This window comes from Myiozetetes cayanensis, unplaced genomic scaffold (genome assembly GCF_022539395.1).
Source record: "Myiozetetes cayanensis isolate MyiCay16 unplaced genomic scaffold, myiCay2020 scf1, whole genome shotgun sequence".
Lineage (NCBI taxonomy): Eukaryota > Metazoa > Chordata > Aves > Passeriformes > Tyrannidae > Myiozetetes > Myiozetetes cayanensis.
Window position 1 is genome coordinate 33,511,936 of NW_026086604.1, and position 23,161 is coordinate 33,535,096.

Below are 23,161 nucleotides of genomic sequence, written 5' to 3' on the forward strand. Positions count from 1 at the left end.
TGAGCAATCATCTAATGATCACCAGTGAGACATCCTAGGTCTGTGCTGGTGACCTAGAGGTGAAATGACTTTCTTTGTCTGTCTGAATCCCTGAAGCATTCAGACCCCTGATTGGGTTGGGGGGGAAGTTCTGATCTAAGCCACTATTAATCTTTCTTAAGGTGAAAAGGTCAGAAGAGCAAGTTATTCAATGTTAAATGGTTTTTTATGCAATCAAAAAAGCTTCCTTATTTCCAATGCTGTCTTAAAATATACAGCAACACTTAAACAGTGGTTTTTTGAAAGTGATGTCAGCTTTTAGATAAATGACAAAGTCCATACACAGTGTCAGCCCCCCACAGCTGTGTCCACAGCCATACCAACAATGCCACACAATGTTTTCCTTAAATCCCATAAAGGCAAGTGACAATGCCACAGAGTGAAGCGATAACGTATTAGAGCTGCTGACAATCAGTCTTTAACATGTGTTATCCATTTGACTGCAGGTGTAAATCAGCATTTCAATGTTAAGTTGCTAATTTAAGGCTGTATGGTCAAGCATCCAAAGAGTCCCCCAGAAAAAGTACAAGTGCACTGTTAAAGTAGGTCAAAGTCACTGCGGGTCAGGGAACACAGAGAAAAAGTTCCCCATCAAAAAACCACCTTGTCCTATGATATATATATATTTAATGATACAGTAGTATTAGATTAAACTGAACATTTAATGGGAGCTCAGACTACAGGGTCAGCACAACCAACATTCTGTCACTCCTCAGCTGACTTTGGGCTGTGCAAGTGCTGCCAGTGTACATGACCACAGAACCAGCTGTGTGGTTCTACAGGGTGACATGAATTAACACGTGAATTATCTTAAAAGGAAAATACCTGATGCCATTTGTTGTTGTACTTAGAGTTCTCTGAAAATGGAGTACATATAACTTTTCAATAGAAACTAGAGACTGAAAGTATTTGTTTTAATCCTCCTCTCCTCACCTAGGAAAGCAGTTAACTTAAGAACCTGATTAACATTCCACTGAGCTGTGCCAAATGGTTCTTCCTCTTATTATTTGGCTGTAAACATTTTCTACCAACTCACTCGTGGCAGCTGTTTCTGTACAATGGGAAACAAAAGAAACTGAATGTTATTTTAGTGAATTATTTAATGGGAGACTGGGACTGCCAAAATATAAAACTGCATTCAGAAACATTGCATCTAAGGAACTGTAGCCTTCCTAATGATAGTCTATGTTTTGGGCTGTTTTTTCTGTCTCAATTTCTCTGAGAAATTCAGAGCAGCATTAGAAGCTTCTACTTATTTTCATGGACCCCTACACATAAAAATATGCATTAAACATTTTGTAATAAACTGACCCTGTATGATTTCTTATATGTCCACTGCAACCCAACACACAAATGGAGCTGAGATCTCTGCAAATTCAGTCACTGACAGTCCCACCACACCACTGCTTAAAGAGAAACTTCTTCTGTAGGTGGCCTGGTGGTATATTAAAGATTAAACCAGGTCTCGAGGGAGGATTATCAGGGGTGGGTTGGTGTGGAAGACCCTCTTCTCACTGCTCAGGGCTGACACTGCAGCAGACAAGCAGTTTGTGTGCTCCTGCATGAGCTACAGCTCCTGAAGAGATCAGGAAAATGGTGGCATCACTTTCTGTGTTCACTAGTTGGTGTTTGGATTTAAAATAAGTACCTTTTCCTTTAGAAAGCACACAGGGACAGTCTGAGGAAAAACGCAGACTTTACCTTTAGGCCTCTTGATGCTGCATTGCATCAGATTGCCCTTGTCCCCTCTGCACAGATAACACTTAATGCAGTGACAGATTTACTAGGTAGGAGCTGTTGAGTCCAAGGCACACTGCACGTGTCCTGCAGCACTGTGATACTTAAGCAGATTTACTCGGGGGTTATGGAGAGGGCCTAGAGAGAGCTGAGCTGTGTCCCTCAACCATTGCTCTTTCTCATGTTTCTTCAGGTCTGAAGGAGATGAAAAGCCAACCACAAGACAGAAGACGACAGACTTGGCACAAGATGGTGCGATGAGGAATGAGCATACACAATAACCCACCTGTGGTTTCTTCCAAGTTTATTCACACAGGAAGACGATGAGAGTTTTTGGAGATTTAGGCACATTGGTTATGTATTTTTTTCACTTCGTTCTCTTTTTGCTTTAAATGCTGGTAAAATCAGCACTGGAAGAGGCAAGGGAAAAGAGGGGATGGACAAACTACTGTACCAGCTGCTCTTGTTTTTATAATCCCAAGCAGAAACCTGGTAAGCTCTACCTTGTGAGGAGAGTGGAGCGAGCTTTTCATTTTGTGCACTCCAGGTAAAAATATAGCCACTGGTAAACTACTTTCACCAGCACTTTCATATGCACTTGTTCACTCACACTTGCTCCCCAAAGCTAATCTTATTAATGTAGATGGACTGAGTGAGTAATCAGATGGGCCAGGTTTTGTTTTGTGTCTGCCTGCACAGAACTCAGAGGATACAAGACTAGGGAAAAGAAATAGTGGGTGAATGTCCTCAGGAAGAATCATGAACGTGATAACTCCTACTCTAACAGGAGTCCCTAATGCCTCTTCAAACCATCCTTTTGTCATGACTGAATAGCTGACATATATGCTTACTTAAAACATATTAAAAAACCATGGTCTCTATGAACTGGACATTTGTTCTTCTTTATATAGAGACTGACAAATCATTTTATATAGTTACAGCTGTTTAAGGCAGAAACTAAGTCTCTGACCCCCCCCCAAGGAAGAGGAGTGACTCAATCAAGCCCTACTGCTAGCAAGTATGATGTACAAAAGGATTAACAGTGTTGTCATGAAATATGTAATAATATTTACAGCTGATTATGTACTGATTATGTATTGTGCACTGATTATGCAGAAACTGTCTTAAATGTTCACAGAAATACTGTGCAGCAGTTCAGAGGCTTTTACTTCTGGAATGCCTCTGCTGTTGCTCTCGATTCTCATCCACAATACAATGTTTTTGGCTGAAAAGTGCCAAGCTCATCAGGTAAGTGACTTTGCAGGAGGAATCATTATGGTCCATGAAGCCAGTGAAAGTCTCCTCCTCTGAACAGTTTTGGTTCATAGTTACCTTGTAGGATTGAACTAAACGTGACAGAGTTAAACACTGCTCTCAAACACTTTCAAACAAGCTTGTGTTTATTTTTGTTATTTGCATTTCAGCATCATCTAAACATAGTAATAGATCTATCACAGACTAACAGGGTGGTAACAAGAGCCACAAGAACAAGCTGCCCAGACTTTACACATATGCCCAATCACTGCTGGGCACTCACAATTACAGTGTCACCCCAGCTCCCCATACAAATGCCAGACTCAGGCACAAAATTGACATGTTCAAAGATACAGATACATTTGACCAACTAGGTTGTTTCATTACAGAGTAATTTAGTAAGATAGTACATGAAAAACCCCACATAACTCTTCAGTTGCAAATTAAACTACAATTGCCTGTGGGCCAGGGTGTGACTCCCTGTCACATCACCCCTATTTGAAAGACAGCACTGTGGGGTAACATGAGCTCCCACAATTTTTCCTCAGAAAATTTGCACTAGTAACTAACAGTGGTGATGGGATATCAGAGGGGGTATGAGGCTTAATTTAAAAACTAGCAAGAGCTCTGGGTTACCTGGTATAGGAAGTGAATATGAGGTTTTGTCAACTGGAAATGCAGTCTGCCAATAACTGCCATACTGGCATAAATGGCAAATAAAAAGTGTGCTGGAAGGAAATATCCCACCTCCCTAACTAGCCCAACAAAGTGCTATGTTGAAGTGAAGAAATCATGTGCTACTGAGTTCCCCAGAAAGTATCTTCTCCCTAAATGCAGCATGACTGCCATGAATTAGGTTCCTTGACAAAAAAATTCGCTCTTCAGGAAACCATATCGCTACTACAGCTTGGAGGAAGACAGGAGTGGAAAGACAAAACAGGCCAAAAGTTTATGTAGAACCCTGGAATGATTTCGGTTGGAAGGGACCTTAAAGATCATCTAGTTCCAAAGCCCAAGCCATGGGCAGGGACACCTTCCACTAGACCAGGTTGTTCAGAGCCCCATCCAACCTGACCTTGAATGGCAGGGTTTGACAGAAGGTTTTGACAAAAAGGGTGGGTTTTTTTCAAAACACGGAAGCTTTGCTCAATATAACAAAGTGCATCTTTTGCTATTACACCACCTCTCATGACAGAGGTACTTGTGGGTAATTTCAGTAGAGGAAAAGATTCAGAAGGACATGGAACTCAGATGTGTATCCCAGCACAGGCTGAGGCATACTGGCAGTGCAATCCTATGGCCACTAAACGTGTTCTGTTACTAAAAACAACCAGTCTTCAACCAGAGCATCCATCTGCCTATTCTAACAGCACTAAAACAGATCCAGTGTCAATATTGAGTACATATCTGTTCTCAGATTCTAGGACAGCACTAGCTTGATCAGATAAACGTATAAATGCAAAGGTGAAAGGATAGAGCTTTCTACTGCAACAGAGTGATTGAAAAGTGCTCCCTTCCCAGCAGAAAGAAATAAACACATGAGAGGTTATGGGGTTCTTCTCTCATTTATCTTGTGCTGTGGTAGCTGCATGAATCAGATGCTGAAAGAGCTCAACACGAAGCAGAAACTGATTTAAATGAACTGTACACACAACAACTTGAACCTTTTAAAAAAAGAAAAATAGTATTAAAATTTTAGTTTCATTTCTCCCTTCCCCACTTCCTTTTCTCAGTTGACAGTCCACCAGCTGGTTAACTGCTCTGAAGGTGCAGGCTCATTCCCACATTTAACCAGTGCTCCCCATGGGGCAATGTGCAGCCATATGCTTCACCACCAATTTTTAATATTGAACCACAGCACACAGCCACTTCCTTAAGCTGGTGGCTGCACTCTGAGGGACAGCACCTGCAAGAGCTCAGCAGAAGCAATTGATTCACAGCAAAGTAAGACACAGTTGAGAGCTTCCTTCCACAGAACACAGCAGGAAAAGGGAGCTCTTGCCTCCAGAGAGACAGAATGACCATGATGGATACTGTCTTGCTGTTACATGGTTCCTGTTGAGCATGTGACCGTGTTTTACTCTGCTTTTGTTCCCCTGATGAACATTTCACATAGATCTTAAAAGGAAGGATAAATATCTGACAATACATGTCAGAATTTTAACCCAAAACAAATTTTCAGGAAGCCTTTTCCAAACAACTATGAAGGGTGTAGTTTTTTTCTTAACCAAACAATAGAAGAAGTACTCCAGTTCAATAGCTCTCTTAGCAAAACCAGATGGTAAAAAGATGATAAGCAGAACAGAATACAGTAAGCTGACATTTTCTGCAGGGAACTCCCCCTCCCTAATTAAAAACGATCTTACTTATTTTGGAACTAGCATGACTTTTCAAAACAAAATAAAGGATAATTTAAGTAGAAGCATAATTTGCAAAATGGTTTGGAATATTCTTTAAAACATTTTTCCACCTTTGATCACCTCTAAAGCACAAGAAAGCCTTCACTAATGCAAGAAATCTGCTCCAACTTTTATGCAAGTCAATACCACTGACTACTGAGCAAAAAAGAAACCACTGTCAAGTCTTCACTTCAAAGCACTGCTTAGTTAAAGATGAATTGTGTGACCTTTTTGCAGTGTACAATGGAACAGAAGTCAAAAATATGCAGGTTCTTCCATGCTCTAAACAAATTCAGTGCTGTATCTATAAGAAATTACCTCTGTGTTAGAATAGAGCACAATTTTCAGAACACAAAGTTTAAGCTAATAAAGCTTCATCGAAGCCTCAAAGAGGGCTGATAAGTCTTCTTCTGTTTGGGGACGTGGTGATAGCTTAGTCACTCTCTCCTACAAGATTAAAGAAAAACAAAATTACAAAAGATTGCCAATAAAATTAATCAAACAGTCGCTGAACTATGTGTCTCTGCACTACATCCTTTACAGAGAACAATAAGGTTTTGCAAATAAGTAACCAAGTAATTAAGGTTGAGGCATCATCAACTGTACAGGACTTTCAAGAACATATTACCTAAAATTGCCTATAATTAAACACAGAAAAGCAAGATTAGAAAGCTTTTAAATTGTAGAGTAAAGTACTGCAAATACAGGCTTTATCCATCAAGATGTCAGTACACTGGAGGATATTATCTTGGGAACACAGTCCCTTCTAAAATTCATTTGCCAGCATTGGAACTATTGAGTTTTAGGGACCAAGACTTTCAAAATACAACATCTCTCAAGGTCCAGGAACTGCTGCAAATGGGCAGAGTAAACAGTGCTTGTAACTCAGACTCCAATAAAGAGACATGGCAAGATATAGTATGAAACTTCTTAATAAACAGCCTGACACCTTGTAATCAGAGCGTAAAGTAGTTGTGGTTGATCTTCATTTGGGCAGTGATTCAACAGAATTTGTAGGTGCTGAAGTACCACTGACTGAAATGAAACTCAGGTATTTGCTTCACTGCTCTGCTGGACAAAATAACCACAAAGGCAGGGGTGGAAATTCAGAAAAGCCCCATGTTACTGAGGATGAGGAGCTGTATAAGTGTAGGTGTTTGGGTACTGCAGAAACACTCAGCTGAAAGGGCCCAATGCTAACATGCTCGTCACTGGTTGTGATGAGCACTTCTGTTTCCAACAACCAATGGTTTTAACACTTACTGAAATATCGGGAAGTGTTAGAAATGTCTGCAAAGACAGAAGCCAGACTTACGACTAGGAATGCACAATCTTTAGATAAATGTGGTATATTTTGGCAAGAGGAAATTTCTACAGCTACAACCTGTTTCAACACTTCCCTCGTGGAAGATGCTGGCCCCAGCTTTAAATCTCTTTCCCCTTTTTCACGTGTGAGACAGTGGATGTCATTTGCGAAGGTCCTTGCTTCATGCACCGAGTGGGATGCTGGGGAAGGGGCTCCTCCTGGTCGGGAGGCTGGCCTGAGCTGCCGTGCCAGGTGGAGCACACACCCTTGCCCAGGGCGATGCCGCAGCGCGACTCTGCAGCCGCTCCGCTTCCCCCTCAGCCCGCGGGGATGCGATTTGTGGGCGGGCTGGATGTGGTTACACAGCCAGAGTGCCACCACACTGCAAACTTAATGTGAAGTATTGGTCTAGCATGGTGAGCAAGTCAGCTGTGAGGCATTCACAGTTCATAATCGTGGTTAGCATGGCTTGTGATGAGTATGAAAAGTGCAGCTTTGTGTGCATAATTTTACCTAAAGGAGAAGCTTTGTTAGTGCATAAGTAGCAGTCAAATGGTACCTCTTTCCCCATCCCTGACCAGTGTTGCTAGACACACACAGATCCAGCCAAAGAGAAACTCAAGATTCTTCTATGCAGTTTTGAAACCAAATGCAAAATTCAAATAGCACTAGGGCAAAAGTGTGTTGCTTTTCTTCAGAGTCATACTATGCAGAATATAACAACTCAGTGCTCAAATATTCACAAATTCATCAGGCTTACATTAGGACGCTGTGGGCCAAAGTACAGTTTTGCAGCTCTGTGCACTGAGATGGCCAGAGTTATCCATAAAGCCACACCAGGAGACAGAAGACAATCAGCCTGACAGACTGTAGCATTTCCCAGCTATATCAGCAGAAGGCTGCAAACGGATGCTCCTCCTTTATGCCTCGACACAGAGGCACCAGCACTACCTCTGCACAAGCTTGCTGATATTTGCTGGTGCCCAGATAGCAAGGCCCTGGCTCCCTTAGTCTGACTCAGTGCATTCTGGTCTAGTGCCAAAACCAAGTGGCTCAAGGCTCATCACTGGTTCAGCCCCATTGTAGCTGTCTCTGGGACGTCTGCAGGGGTGGGTGGGCCAGAAAACAGCCTTTCCATCATCTCTCATTTTCTCTCATCGTCTTCTCTGACACACCACAACAGAGGCAGCCACCTTAGACATCGAAGACAGCATCTTCTGCTAGAATCACTGCTGTCTGCAAATAGGATCAATTTCAATAGACTCACTTCGGAAGGAAAATACATTCTGTTTTAACTTCAAGCACAGATGTTTGTACCAACAGAGTTCCCACCTAAATTCTGACAGTCAGATTAGTTTTGTTTTCCTGCAGCCTGCACTTCACACCGTGGAATAAACTTTGCACACTTTTTAGAGCTATAACAACTGCATCACACTGCTTTGCTGACATGAATGGGTCACTGCTGTATTCCAAAGCAAACCTACTGCAAGATGAAAAGATTAAACTGTATGGACTAACCCTGTGGGTATTAACAGACTATTAAGGAACAATAATACATTTTCATCATGTAACATCTTATATACAAAAATAAGGGTTGAGAAACCATCAGGCCAACTCATTTTACACAGTACAATCATCAATGCCATGAGGCCACAGTAGATGAATTAAAAGTCAGTTTGAGCTAAGCTAACAAACAAGAACCTTCCCCCTCCCCTAGCTATGCAAAACTGGTCTTCAACGAGATGTTTTGCTTATGATGACCTAAACCTAATTGTTTTAAAGAAACATATTTATCTAAACAAACCCCCCAAATGTCCCGTAACAATTTACATGCATAACCTGTTTGATGGGTGCTCAGAGACCTTAGTTTTCTCCCTGGCTTTGCCTCCACTCTGTTGTGTGTGATCCTACATAGTTGCAGCTTTGTGTCATTTTTTCAGGTATAAAATAGGAATATTAATATTTACTGTTAATATAACTGTTCTAAGTTGCCCTGAGATTCATGATTGAGAAGAACTAGATATTCTAAGAGGTCTGCTGTAAAAAGCAAATACTCTTTCGGCCAAAAAATTTTTCACTTTCTCCATAGTGTTTATTTCCCTTGCAACTTGGTGGAAATAAATACTAAGTGGACAGAAGAGTCCATAGCACATGAATCAAACTGTCTTTTTACAAGGAAGACACTGGATTTTGCTTTTAGAGTGGTGTGTTGCTTTTTGTAGTGTCTTTGTGGGCACTGAAGCAAAAAACAGTCTCACAGGTTTAATCTATATCATCCCAGGGGACCTTATTTCAAATTCTGATGGGGGGTCAATGAAACAAAAAAGCCATCTGGGAAGAAAAATGCAACTTCTCAATATGGAAAGTTTAATGCAAAGTGAACTCAGTCATTCTTACCAGATAGCACTTGGTATTAAGGCTTTATCTATAGCCCAACTGCATACATAATTAACAGAGATAGTTAAAAAAAAAAGCAGTATCTTCTACAAAAATCAAAGGTCTATGAAAAAATTCTCTTTTTCAAAAATGTGACATCTAAAAAAATGCCCAAACATTTAACCATTACGGACCGCAGCATTCACTCAATCCCACTGAAAAGAGAAACCTAAACTATGGAATGAAACAAAATACAGTTGACTGTCCGTAATTCTCTCCATGTTAATTGTTTTCATTCAGGAATAGGAATAACATTTGCTTGAAAAGGAGCAATTCTGTTTTTTTCCAGAATCTGTTCTATTTTATTTGACAAGAAAAACTGTTTTGCTTTCTGTCTTACCTGAGGCAGAGTGCCTTTGACTAATGCAGGGATGTCTGCTTTGGAATAACCAATTGCAGCTAAGCCATCATCAACATTCAGATCAAATAGGAATTTCCGGAGTGTGTCTGCCAAAATAAACCCCGCATCTTTGATTCTGGCAGTGCGGATGTCAGCTCCTAAAATAAGACATAATGCCTTGACTGTAGGGCGGAGAGAGCGGAGGAAGCCTGTTCTGGACTTAATTTAATCATAATATCAGCTGAATACAAATCCATACACAACAGTCACTGCCCTAAAAGCAACATGAAATAAAAAGAGGAATCAGCCTTCATTTTACAGTTGGAGTAGTTTGTGAAAGGTGAAATAAAACAAAGATCAGAAGCAGGTAAATGCTGCCAAAAAGACTAACTGCCACATGAGGTTAACTTCCTTTTCCTCTGTGCTTACAGGGAGAAGAACTTTTCAGACTGACTAACTGCTGGGAGGAAAGAAGCTAATGCATGAACGTCAATGGTATTTATTTTTATGGACAGTGTGCCAAATGCTAACTTCATTTTAATGCCTTGAGTTTGCTGACATCTAGAGGACTGTTCTGTTCAATTACAGATTAACATACAGGACTAGAGCATGTAGGCTGAAAAAGGCAGAAGATGACAGGGAAGTGTTCAGGGGGCTGAGTAAATCCTAAATTTAATGCTATTTGAGTATGTAGGATAATGCAGAACTGAAGAGGAAGAACTGCTGTCTTTGAAACAACTATGGAACAGTAATGAAAACATCAACAGAAAAAGAAAGATTATTAATATTTCTTACAGAATAGCTTGCTTCCCCTTTTTCAATGAATGGTCAGGACTTACTTAAAAGTAATAATATAAGCACGTTTGGATGAAAGACATGGGTTCCTCCATACGACTTCTTTTTCAAAGTAACCCAAGCTAAACTGGTTCTCTGTGTAACCTCAGTGATGTTACACCAGAACTATGTGAGGTCTAAGTGCCATACTGAGAGATGAGTAAGAGCACTAAATAGCTACAGGGAAAATACTTTCTGTGGTCCTCATGCAGTTCAGTGGAACATTCAAAGGAAGCTAAAGTGAACAGAAAACCTACCACCTCATTTGAAGAGCTCAGATATTTGGGTAGTAAGACTGCCAGTGCTATAGCAGACAATATCTGGGAGAAATTGATAAAGAAGATATGAAAGAGTCCTGTATGAAGTCTTGTGCTATTAGGATTATGGCATGAAGTCTGAGTTTATCCTGGGTTTTGCTATGGAGTAGTAACTGAGACATAAATACACTACCTTCAGATAATAAAGTAAAAGGCAAAAGGAGGAAGATAAAACATGACAGTAAATGTGACTGGCAGTTTTAAAATATTGCTATAGTTCTAGTATTTTCTTTTTGCTCAACCTTAGAAAATTTCTGACCACATGCACAACTATTTCAACTATTTAAGAATCCATCCAGGGAGGTATTAAGATTTTTCTGGATCTACCCAAATTCACAGCTGTACATACACACAACATAACTATTTAGTAATCTGCTTCATGTCATAAAATACCTTCTTAGTCATTGCATTTGGCAGCATGACAGATTTGAATCAACTACTGTAGTCAGTTAGACTCTGGACTGGAATCAGAAGTAAACAGCCCAGACGGGAATTAATAAATTCAATTCCCTTTGACACATTTTCAGCAGAGTCCCTTTATGGCAAGGCACACAATGACATAGCTAAAATTTCTACTGACAAAATTAACAGAACTTCTAGAGACAGAATTTATGGCAGCAGTTAGTACCACAAAACCTAATAGAACTGCTTTTCAGCCACTTGTTTTAAAATCAAAAGTCAGAGTTCAAATTCTCTGATCTGCTGTGGTGACCAGTTATCCAGAAACATTTTCTTTGCCTAATTTTAGCTCTGTGTTATTGCTGTAGGAACAGAGATGTTTAGTAGTTTAGTATGTGATTCCAACTAGGTTTGTGTTCTGGTTTGACCACAGGCAGGACTGCATACTTTAGAGACAGCCTGAAGAGCCTCACAGACACCATTTATGAAACAAATGGAATTTTCCCTGAATGAAGTTTTTCTGACCATGTTATTTTATGACCTCTTGGAAATACTGTGATAGATTCACTGTCTATATAAAAGTCCCAGTCTTTCTTGGGGATGTTTTCAGATTACTTATACAAGCAAGTCATAGATGTGACTGGGTTGCTGTGACTTGCGTACAGAAGGCTGACCATACAAGGGACTGAACACAAATTTTCCAAATACAAGGACAGTTGGCCTAGCACTTTCCCTCTACTCTCTGCACTGCTGCCTGTTTGACTGTGACTGCTTCTTAGCCAGCATGGGTTTCAGCAGCAGTTTAGGTACAACATAGAGCCTAGTGCAGACAAACACCTGATCTTAGACATAAATAAATGAGCTCACTGCAGAGCCATGTTGTCACAGTTAGACTGCTAACAGCTCTGAGATTACATCACTGGAAGCTGGTTTAATACACACAGTCATGCTGGGGATGCAATTAAGAGGTATCCTTTCTCTAGGACCTTTTGGTGATGGGTTCCACAGATAACAAAGCGCTGTATAAAAAGGTAACCTTTAAAAGAGCTGTCAGCCTGCAGCATTTACTTCTATTCTGCTAGGCAGCAGAAAAGGTCATTTGGCTCGTTAATCCACTGCTTAGCCATCACGTGTCCACAGGAGAGTTACTCCATGCTTTCCCTTGACATCAGTCACTGAGAAATTCCAACACCTACAAACAAGCTAAGGCCTACATTAGAAAGACTCAAACCCACAGTTGTGTGCCATGGAAACAAAGCAGGAGTGATTCGAAACATCACCCTGTTCTGATTCATTGCCACAGCAGGGAATCTGTTAGGCAAAATCCTTCCTTTTAGCAAATGCACCTGAGCACTTGTTCATTTTATGGTAACTACTCCCCATAAAGCACCAAGAGATATGCCAAGTCAGCCACTCTTGTTTGATTTGTAACAGATCTACAGTTAATTTCAGCTGTCCAGTTTTCTAGCCAAGAAGCAGATTTCTCCAGCTTGCTCCTCTAACCACATCATTCAATATCAAAATTTAGTGTTATTCTAACTTTGCCTTACACATAACTCCAGAACCTTGATTTTTAAACTTAAAGCCCAAACAACACCAAACAACAATTGTTTGCACACATTTTTTTTTTTTCTCCTCTCAAAACAACGTTTTGGAAAGAATTCCATTTGTACATGTAAGCTGTATCCACAGAGACTCCTACCTAGAATCTCTGCAGCTTCCAAGTGCCGCTCAGGATGGATCTGTGCCGTGAAAGCGAACACTGCTGGGGATGTCAGCACTACAGAAAGGCCATGGGGCTGGGGAAAGAACAAAAAACAAAAAAAAGAGGACATGTACTTTTAACTTCAATGTGCTTTAATGCTCATTAATGGCAGATAACAGAGAACTGAAACGTATAATACAAAACCAAAGATAAACCAAGTTTTACCACTAAAGAGTGATCCACATTATAATCCTTTGCTTTATAAGTTTTCACCAAACCAGAAATAGGGTAAGACATTCCATGGCTGGAACAGAGAGCAGAGAGCAAGTGGTTAGGGCAGCACTCCTGGTATTTGGAAAATTTCTTGTGTGGTCAGTTTTTGGTATGCAAGTCTCTTCAGTACAGACACTCGAAAGGTATTGACATACAGCTATGGTGTGGATATTAAGGACAGGCAACCCTCATCCCTCTGCACCTCAGGGACATAGCTGTAAAAAACAGTACCTCCTTACTTTGTGACAATGTGAAGTTATATTACCCCACTGACTGGACTGAAAGATGCTCAGTTCCTGAAATAATAGAGATATACTAAAAATACCATACCTGCATCTCTACGTGATCACACTGCCTGAGAAAAATAAACATTAATTTTAAGGAATAATTAAAAGAGTAGACTTGCTCAAAGAAAAGGAGTGAAAGGAACATATTTGAAAAGAATGACTGCTAATAACTTCACACAGTTCAGGCTTAGGCATTGCTTCTCTGAGATTTTCATCCAAATGAAACTATATTGCCTTACAATATTAATTACAGCTCATTTCAGCCTGCTGATTGCCTATCCTACAGACAAACTTACAGACAATTGCATCAGTTCAGGAAAAGCACAACATTACATCATTCTGTCTCACTGCAGAAAAGCTGGCATGAAATCTGACATTTTAGATGTCATTGACTTTTTTTTTCTTTTACTTTGATCTTTACTATCAAGGAAGGTAAAGAAGGCCATGTTTTGCAATTGTTATGTGATTGGATCTGAGCCTTCCTATGCCTCAGGTTCACTTGTGCACTTTGACAACTAGGAAAAAAAGTCTCCTGAATGGATTCTACATGAACAAGAAAAAGCTATTTTGACTAGCTAAGTACTGTAAAAACTCTTACAAGCCAGAATACACAATCCTCATACACATAAATGCCAAGAGCCCATCAATTTCTCACAACACACAGCTCCCTCAGCGTCCACAGGCCAGGCTACAATCCCTCATTATACATTCAGCAACAAAGGTAGGGACATCTTTGACAATCTGAAACAGACACTGGCTAGAAGCTGACCTCATGTGGGGTTACTGTTTGTCTGTACTCACCAGAGATGGACGCCAGCATTGCCAAAGCCAATACCAGCAAAAGCACTTGCCAGGTGCATGTTGGCTCTTGCTTCAAGGTCTTCAGGGTTTCTGATGGCTCTGTGCATCAGTAAATTCACAAAGGGATTGGTGATTCAGGAGGGAGAAGGGGGAGAGGGCTTCTTTATGGACATGGACAAAATTCTCTAAGATAAACTGAGATAAAACTGCTGGAAATGCGATCAAGTCACACTGCAGTAAGAGAACAATCCTGCTTCTGGATCACTAAGAAGATCACACTGATTCAGTGAAAGGCAAGCCTCCTTTCACTTTTCCAAAAACTGAGTAAATAGAGTGAATTTAACCATAATCACCTCAGTGGTGATTTAAACAATTCTACTTGGGAGCTTTGGCCATTCTATGTACAGCTCAAGGATCACTCCAGCCTTATACCATCTCATTAGGTGGTGGTCTAGATCCCATCACAGGGTTCCTTGCCTTCCTATGCCTCAGGTTCCTTGTGCACTTTGACAACTGAGGAGAAAAAGTCTCCTGAATGGATTCTACATGAACAAGAAAAAGCTATTTTGACTAGCTAGGTACTGTAAAAACTCTTACAACAAAACCCCATAATGATCTTTAATAGAAGGGCACAAGGTATACAAAAGCTGTATAGAGGCTAAAACTTTATTCGTAGGGATGAAAATCAACGCCCAGTTAAGTCAATCACTTATTCTAAATTGGAAGTCTTCTAAGTATGAGCAGGTTTTCAATAAAGGCATAATTTTTCACATTTGTAAGTGTATGTGGTTACCTTCTCGATGGATGTGCAAGTATCTTAATTTACACTGACGGGCACAGAAGTTACATCAGGAGTATTTTGTTCAGTTTGTTACATATTCCCATTATACTGTCATAAAAAGTTGAGTCTTGGGAAAATATGTAAATGATGCTCCCATATTAACTGAGCAGCTTGAAATACCTTTAACAGGAGTTCTAAAGTGGATTATTAGAGGGACTAAAAAGCTACTTTCTCAAGAAACCTATTAACCCCTATGTTACTTACAATTTTATTTGAAAATTTTTTTCCTTTATTTAAGAAAAACCCAGGGTAGAAAAAGAAAGTTTAGTGTCGCAGCTTGCCTTCACTTAGCCTAAAATTCAAGCTCTTCTAAGCATCCCTTTCAGGGCACTGCAGACAGAACATAGTGCAGGGCAGATGGCTGTTAAATGTATTACCTTTTCAAATATTTAGCCACAATACGCAGAGCATGCAGAGCCCAGACATCACTGATAGGGTTGCTGCCTTGGTAAGCTGGTCGGTTGATGGGGTTTGAAGGGCAGGGACTGCGCATGTTGTAAGGAAGAGCGGTGTAGGATTCCAGAGCATGGCTAGCAGAAAGATTAAAAAGTTAATTATTTAAGGGGGGGAGCTCCATGTTACTGCCCTGCTGTCCTTTGAATGCAGGTTCTTATTTATTTCTGGTGTTTAACAGTTGCCAAAACCAAAAATACAATCTCATAGAGAACTGGGAGAATGCCGGGCAGGCACCTCCAGAGGGCTTCACTCTCCAACAGACACACAGACGGCAATCCAAACACAGTCACTGTCTATCAGCTCACACCATGCTCAAAGCTAGGTTGGATGCACTGGCACCTTGGTGTGTAATGCTTTTCACTGCAGAACGCTGTACATGTGCTATGGGTGTATTTCCTTTCTGTGGGACAGGAACTATAAGAAGCTTTAGCACTGGAAGCATCATAAGGTACCTTTCTTTTAGAAGTATCGACCTTCAAAAAATTAGGGGTATGATATTTGAGCTGAGTGGAACTGCCAGCAGTCTCATCGCTGAGATACTCGTGAATCTGACCACATAAAGAAGGGGCATTGACTACATGGCTATATTTAGATGTACAAAACCACAGACAAACCACTTTCATTGGTGAACAGATGCCTTGATTCCACTCAAGACATTGCAGTTCAGGGTTCTTCAAGCTTGAGAAATTACAGTTTCATTACACCTCTAGTGCTTTAATATACACAGAACCCATAAGCAAAGTAAGCTCTGGCTCTCCAATTAGAAACGTCAATGCATTTTGTGCAATTAAAAGCTGTAGGTTTAAGATGAAGAAATTTTGTGCCAAGTGACAAGCAAATTACAAGAGAGGCTCCAAAGATGGCCATAGTTGGGTGAAGACCTGTGAGCATCTCACAAGCCTTTATAAACTTGTATTGACACATCATGGCTTTTGTTCTAAAATCCTTGTTCTCCATTCCCTGCCACATCTGTGAGACATGATAAATGCTGTCAATTCCGATTAATCATCTCCATGATCTCTTGAAAAAGGACACCTGGACCCTCTTTCCTGACAACAACCATCCTGGAAGCAAATTTCTGCAAATGAGTGATTCAGTTCCATGCATTCTGAGGGAGGCAGTGAAACTAACTAAGAGGAAAGTATAACAGAGCTCACCTTAACAAGAAGAGTAAAAGGAGCAAAAAACATCATCCTTTTCTGTTCCCAAAATATATTTTTTTTTCTACAATCATCATAGTAAAAATACAAAGCTGTAATAAGTTTAGGTGGCAGCCTACACAGAAAACTTACCAAAGCACATCAAAGCCACTGTTGGCCACTATTCGTTCAGGCATAGACAGTGTGTGCAAAGGATCAATGATGCCTAATGTTGGCTTAATGGCTCTCGAAGCAATACCTGCAACATGTAAGTGAGGAAAATCGGTTAAAGATTTTTTGCAGAAAAATAGGACAAGACAAGCTTAATGTTCAAAGCATCAAAATAGGGAGGGGAAATTATTTGAAACTATGAACATAAAAGTGAAGAGAGAGAAGGGAGAGCAAGGAGTATCTATAAATGTAGATCATAGATATCCTACTGATGATGAAGTCCCTGTAACAGGGTTATATGATTTGAGACTTTTGCCTGAAGTGGCAAAAGCATTCTCTCTCTGTTTGCAACCCTCCCTGAGCAGCCTATACTCGCAAAATGTCTATGCTGGATGGCATCTGCAGTATTCTTAGATTTGTATCTTCTGTGAACAATCAGAGGGCAAAACTGGTTTGTGTCTACAATCAATTGCTATTGCCAGTTGCTGCCTTCAGCATCTGTAATAACCATGCCTTTGTATTTTGGTTACAGATGTAGCTTTGAGGGAGAGACAGACACAGACTGACGGACTACGTATAGACTAGAAAACTCCTGAGCTATCATCAGAACCCCTTAGCACACCCATTTGGGTCCCAAGTACTGCAGATTGTGTGGCATATAAAATCCACATGTTCAGAAGTAAAACCTCAAAAGAGCTATGACGCTCAAGATGACATTTTAGCCTTAGTCTTTATTTGCTGGGGATGAAAAGGCCAAGGGAAGACTGTCCCTCACTTGCACAGCATCCCAGGCCTGAGATTTCAAAAGTCAGGAAAAGGAACATTTGGTTGCAATTACACAACAAAGAAACAGAAGTTTTAAAAGTAGAGAGAAAAATACAGAGGAAATAAGGAACAGTTGGTTGACCCTGAATATAAGTAGAAATTTCCTTTGCAATTAACATTTTCTGCCATTTAAGGACTTGAAAGATTTTAGTTTCCTGTTTTGCCTCCAAAATGTAATTCAATGAATTACATAGGTATTTCATTATGTTAATATGCTATGAATTTAATTCAAGAAGGAAACATTTAAGCCCTTCAAATTTGCCTGTGGCAGTTAAACAAAACGACACCTGAAATGACATGCGGTATCCTTTCCTTTCATAGCAGGGAAATAACAAAGACATTGTAAAAGCAATTGTCTGGCATAGCATACAAGAAAACCCCACAAAACAAACAAACAAAAAAACCCCAAACAAAACAGCAAAACCTCACCGGTTTTAACTTTTAGTTCTTTGAAGTCAAAAATGGCAACACCAGTGGTTTCACTTCCAGTGCCAGATGTCGTAGGAACTTAAAAGGAAGAATGGGGATAACAACAAATAAATGATATATAATATTGCAAAATAAGTAAATAAAACCACAATAGTAACACCACCAAAAACACAGGAACCAGGAAATCTTGGAGGAATCCCTGATCCCGAGCCAAGAGGACAAAGAGAAACTATTACTTTGATCTCTTTTCTCAGTAAAAGCAGTCTAACTCAGTTAACAAGACAAACTAATGACAAAAGCTCTGATTTTTACACTGAAGTAAACAGCAAAATTGCTGCTGAATACAACTAGAGGACATTGTAAGCCCAAAGGAAGCTGAAACAGTCACGGTAAACTGATTTCAACAGAAATATCACAGAGAGTGTAGAATAACTCCCTTTCCCTCAAGCCCTCACTCTCCACACACACCCCTCCTGCTTTACCTGCAATCAGTGGCTTGAGGGGAACAGTGACAGGCTTCCCTTTTCCAATAGGAGCATTGACATAATCCAAGAATTCTGATGTAGGGCTGGCTGCGTACAGGTTGGCAGCTTTACAGGTGTCTATCACAGACCCACCTCCAACAGCAACATAGGCATCAAACTCTCCCTTTTTGGCAAATTGAATGGCATCCAGGAAACTTGGAAAACAAGAAAGGATTTCCAATTAGTCAGGATTAAACAAGTACATGGGGAAACTAATAATTAAGACCAGCATGCAGTTCACAAGGAGGTGTTTAAAAAGCCATAGGGAATGCTGGAAAGGCCTAGGCACTACCTGGAGAAGTGCACCATCAGAATTAAGTAGTACCTTTGGTCTGTTGGCTCCACCCGGACATTATCATACATCTGAAAGTCTATACCATATTTTGCCAAAGAATTCAGTACTGCATTTACAGGAGGGAGTTTGGAGAGGTTTTTATCTGTCATCAAACAAACTCTTCTAGCACCAAGATTCTGCAGGTCCTACAATAACAACGACATTAAAAAACAAATGACTAGCAAAAATCATACACTGAACAATTTAAAAACTAATCCAAATCAACAGACCAATTAATAATAAAAAAACCCCCAACCTAAAAATAGTTGGTTACTGTAAAATTTTTAAAACCTGAAGAAAAAGAGCATTAACCACACACAAATAGGATGCAGAAAGCAGCATAAAGTTTAAAGCTGCCAAACTGATATAGCTGAAGTCTTACAACAGAAGAAAACTAAAGTTGTTGAACCACATGGTTAAGACTACAGTAAAATGTAAAACTTTTTTAAAAAATGTTTTTTCCCACACAGTTCCTGTGACAATAATAAGGCCTTTTCAAAGGTTGTCTCCCCTAAATGCCTATCAAAGCACAAGATCATAATCTTGCAAATTTAATACTGAATATTAATTTATTGATGAAAAATCAAAATAAGGTGGCAAAAGAGAGAAAAATAATACATCCCAACCTTTGCTAAATTAATTGTCACAAGAGCTATATGATATATGCTTTCTAAATAATTCTAATGCTGTTTAAAGACAGAGGTTCTGCCTAATTTAATTTACTGACTGTTGTCTTACTTTACAAATTTGCAAATAAATAAGAGAACTGGTAATGACAGAAATGCCAAGAAAGGAGGAGAAATGATAAATGATAAATGAAAAAAGCCAGCGATAAAGGCAAACTGGAACAATGTATTCAGGTGAATCATCTCACAGTGCTGCAACAAAAATTCTTCATTTTCATAGTGCAAACTCAGAGCTGAATGAGTATCTAGCTAATTTAATCAAAAGTCTCTGATTCATTTCAAGGAGCAGTAGAAGAGACAAAAGTGATCTTGGGAAAATCCTGGTGAGTCACCAGGATTCAAAACTTCCTGAATTAAATTCCCTGTCAGAGAAAAATATTGTTGCATAATCCTAGCAAATCATCAGTTATCTAATTATCCCCCAAACTGCATTTCATGCTTTCACTTATACCACAGCAACATTGATGCAACATGTTTCTGTTCTGTACCCAACAGTATTTTCCAGCCTTTTTACACTGGTATATATGACAACACATACAGCAAATCAGTGGAGATTCAGACATGTCATAAATAAATTTTCCTTTATCAAAGGGATTGATAGCACCATCAGCCCTTTAGATGGACTTAGACCATGGTAGCTTACCATGCCAATCTCTTTTGTAACTCCTTCTCCATATCGGATGTTTGAAATGGCCATCTACAAAAAAACAAACAAACAAAAAACCAAAAACAAAACCAAACTTTTTTTTCTGGAAAAATGGATAAATGGTGTCTATTACCACACAGACAAAGTAGAATATAAATATTTAATAATGAAGCTATTTGTTAAATGCCATATTTAGCAATTAGTATTTTGTATGCTACTTCAAAATCAAATACATTTGATTATTAAACCTACCTCAAATGCATAGTCTGTGCTTCCCAGGGTAGGCTGCTCAGGGACTACAATGGAAATGAAACAGTAAAATTAGGGAAGAAAAAGTTATTGCAATCTGTTCCTCAGCACAAGAGTTGATAGACTCCCTTGCTTTTAGAATCACTAATATATTTGTATATTAGGTCATCTCAGCTTGTCTGGATTAACAGTTACTCATTTCATCTCTTGTTCTTTGTGAGATTAGTCTAAGTATTGCTTTGATTAATATAATTCAGCAAAACAAGTATTTTTTTTTCCCCTTCTTTCAAGAATTATTTCCTATAAAAACCGAACAAGTTAGCAGGAAGTTTGTATGAGAGTATTTGCAGTCTGCAAAGACCAGAAGAGCACATGATAAGTAGAGCTGAGCCTGTGCAGAGCATACAGGTTGATACGTACAAGCTGAGAGGTGCTAGAAACGTGTAGGGACTAGATGATAAACTTCAGAACAACTTTTAAGACAAATCCATGAGACATCCTCCATGTACACCTGGATAGAGAACATCTCTTGTATGTGTGGGAGCAATACTAACAGGTGTTTACACTTCTTTTTACTCCTGCCCAGTCCTGAACTTGCAGGTGAAAGTGAATTGCTTGCTAGAAAACTAGGAAATTGCATGCATTTATAATAATAAATAAGAATCGGTGTGTTACCATCAACTTTACTTACGAGAAAAGAAATTTATAAGGGCAGTATTTCAGTCACAGCCTTTCTCTATCATGTCATTCTTGCATGAATCATCACAAAACTCAATTTCTTGGCATATCTTACTTTTGCCACAGAGTGAAACAAACTACATTGATTGACACTGCCCATTCTTCTCGAAGAAAAGATCAGATGATGCATTCTGCTCTTCCTACTGAAGTCATGCCTTACGTGTGCTATATTATGAAAATATGCAATTTGGGTTCAGATCCAATGAGTGAAGCCATGATAATGAGTCTTACACACTATAAGAGACACTCCAGGGTGTACATGATGCACTGACCCACAACAGTAAGACATAGATGTATTAAAATCCTTTATGCACTTTCTATTGAAGGCCAGGCCAGCTGCTATCAGCTCTTTCATTGCCACCTCTTGCCAGGCTGGACATGTTTGACCTCTCCTGGAGCTTGAGTCTGCTGTACTTGCATTCATTAATTTGACAGGCTAAGAACATGTCCAAACCATTTACTCTCTTGCTTTATGATAGTATAATAGATGTCCTCTTGTTATATTCTTGAGCCAAAATTTACTTTCAGGACAAATTTTTACCGAGTTCAAAATATGCACTATTTCCTTGAAGACTGCCAAGAAACATAAAGAACTTGTATTTTTCCTCTACAGTCACTGTTAAAACAATTCTATTTAGAGACTTACTGAACTGATATCATCTTGCTACACTATAGACTCAATACATGCTTAACAGAGAGTGTGCTTAGCTAAGGCTTCTGTTTACGAAGAGCTTAGTTTGAATTGACTGAGTAGGTCATCAAGCAGACAAGCAGAAGAATGAGATTCTATTTCTCAGCTGTGCTATTGTCTTGCTGTATGATGGCCTTGGACAAAACAAGTGTCTGAACATTGATATGGCTTTTTCATATGTGAAATGGCAATTTTTTTAAAAGTGTCTTCAGTAAATCATGTGAAACCAAGCTGCTCAGAATTACAAATTACAGAAATTATGGTCTAGAAGTACCAATTTTCAGTGGATCTGGAGACTGATCAGCTATCTGGGGACTGACACAGATAGTTATTCTTGGTTACTCAGCAGAAGCCTCCTGCTCTTACTCCACAACCCTGGCCTGAGCTGTGTTCTTGGCACTGACTGTATAAAAAGCCTATGGAGACTTTATTCCCCATGTCAGAACAAACCTTTGTGAATAGGTACTTTTTATCCATATTGATTCCTGTTTCTAATGTAACAGGTATGTATCCAAAAGCAGATCTAAAGTGGAGATGGCTCAGGTGGTGACAGCAGCAGTAGCAGCCGGAGCAAATGTCTGATCAGGTTGCCTGATGGGAAGGAGGGGACAGGAAGCAGTAATTGTGGTTTATGTGGGATCAGTGAATCTCTCCAACAATAACCACTAGCCCTGTACAGCTGCAAAATACAGACTGCTTACCTTATCCTTTAAGCTCTTCTCTTTCCCACCTGTTGCCTGCACCTCTGCCTTGGTTACACTGATACGTACGGCTCTGCAGGGCCACGGTCTCCTACAGAATTTTACTCTGGAGACACAAACTAAGTCTTACCTTGGGAATAAGTGTGGCCATGGCTCGGGCACCGACATCTAGTTAAAATGTTAAAAAAAAAAAAAAAGAAAGAAAGAAAGAAAAACAAAGTATGTTTAAAAGGAGAAACTACAGCAGACAAACGAATCTGCCCTTGCCTAAAAGTCTCCTGCAAGCACCCATTCCAAGGGCCTCCAGCGGAGTGCGGCGGGAGCGGGGACGGAGCGGCCGCTGCTTTTCACTCTCAACACGCGGCTCCCGCCCGGCCCCGGCCCCCGGCAGTGCCGGCCCCGGGGGCAAACCCCTGGTCCCCGGGGTCCCCGTCCCGTCCCGTCCCGCCGCACTCACGCTGCCCGCTCCAGCTGCCGCAGCAGGCGCACGGCCCGCGCCCGCCCCGCCGCCATCGCGTCTGCGGCGCACGGGGAGCGGCATCGGCGGCGGGAGCGGGACGGGGACGGGCCGGCGGCACCGCCTCCTCCCGGGACAAGGGGCCGC

General features: G+C 40.2%; 1 protein-coding gene across 2 annotated transcripts; it reads right to left on the reverse strand.

Moving 5' to 3' along the window:
* Positions 1-3,158: 3,158 nt before the first annotated feature.
* On the reverse strand, positions 3,159-23,161 carry ADHFE1 (alcohol dehydrogenase iron containing 1). 2 transcript variants are annotated; one of them, XM_050312899.1, is made up of 15 exons: positions 23,015-23,161; positions 22,688-22,725; positions 20,431-20,474; positions 20,176-20,229; positions 18,838-18,992; positions 18,471-18,667; positions 17,989-18,066; positions 16,717-16,822; positions 15,346-15,498; positions 14,128-14,226; positions 12,992-13,070; positions 12,764-12,860; positions 9,512-9,669; positions 5,748-5,876; positions 3,159-4,694 (listed from the first exon to the last, which is right to left on the reverse strand). In XM_050312899.1, the coding sequence occupies exons 1-14, from the start codon at positions 23,068-23,070 to the stop codon at positions 5,793-5,795; spliced, it is 1,398 nt and encodes a 465-aa protein (XP_050168856.1). In that variant the 5' UTR covers positions 23,071-23,161; the 3' UTR covers positions 3,159-4,694; positions 5,748-5,792. The 2 variants fall into 2 exon arrangements, with proteins under 2 accessions (XP_050168856.1, XP_050168849.1); XM_050312892.1 differs by having other exon boundaries at positions 3,159-5,876.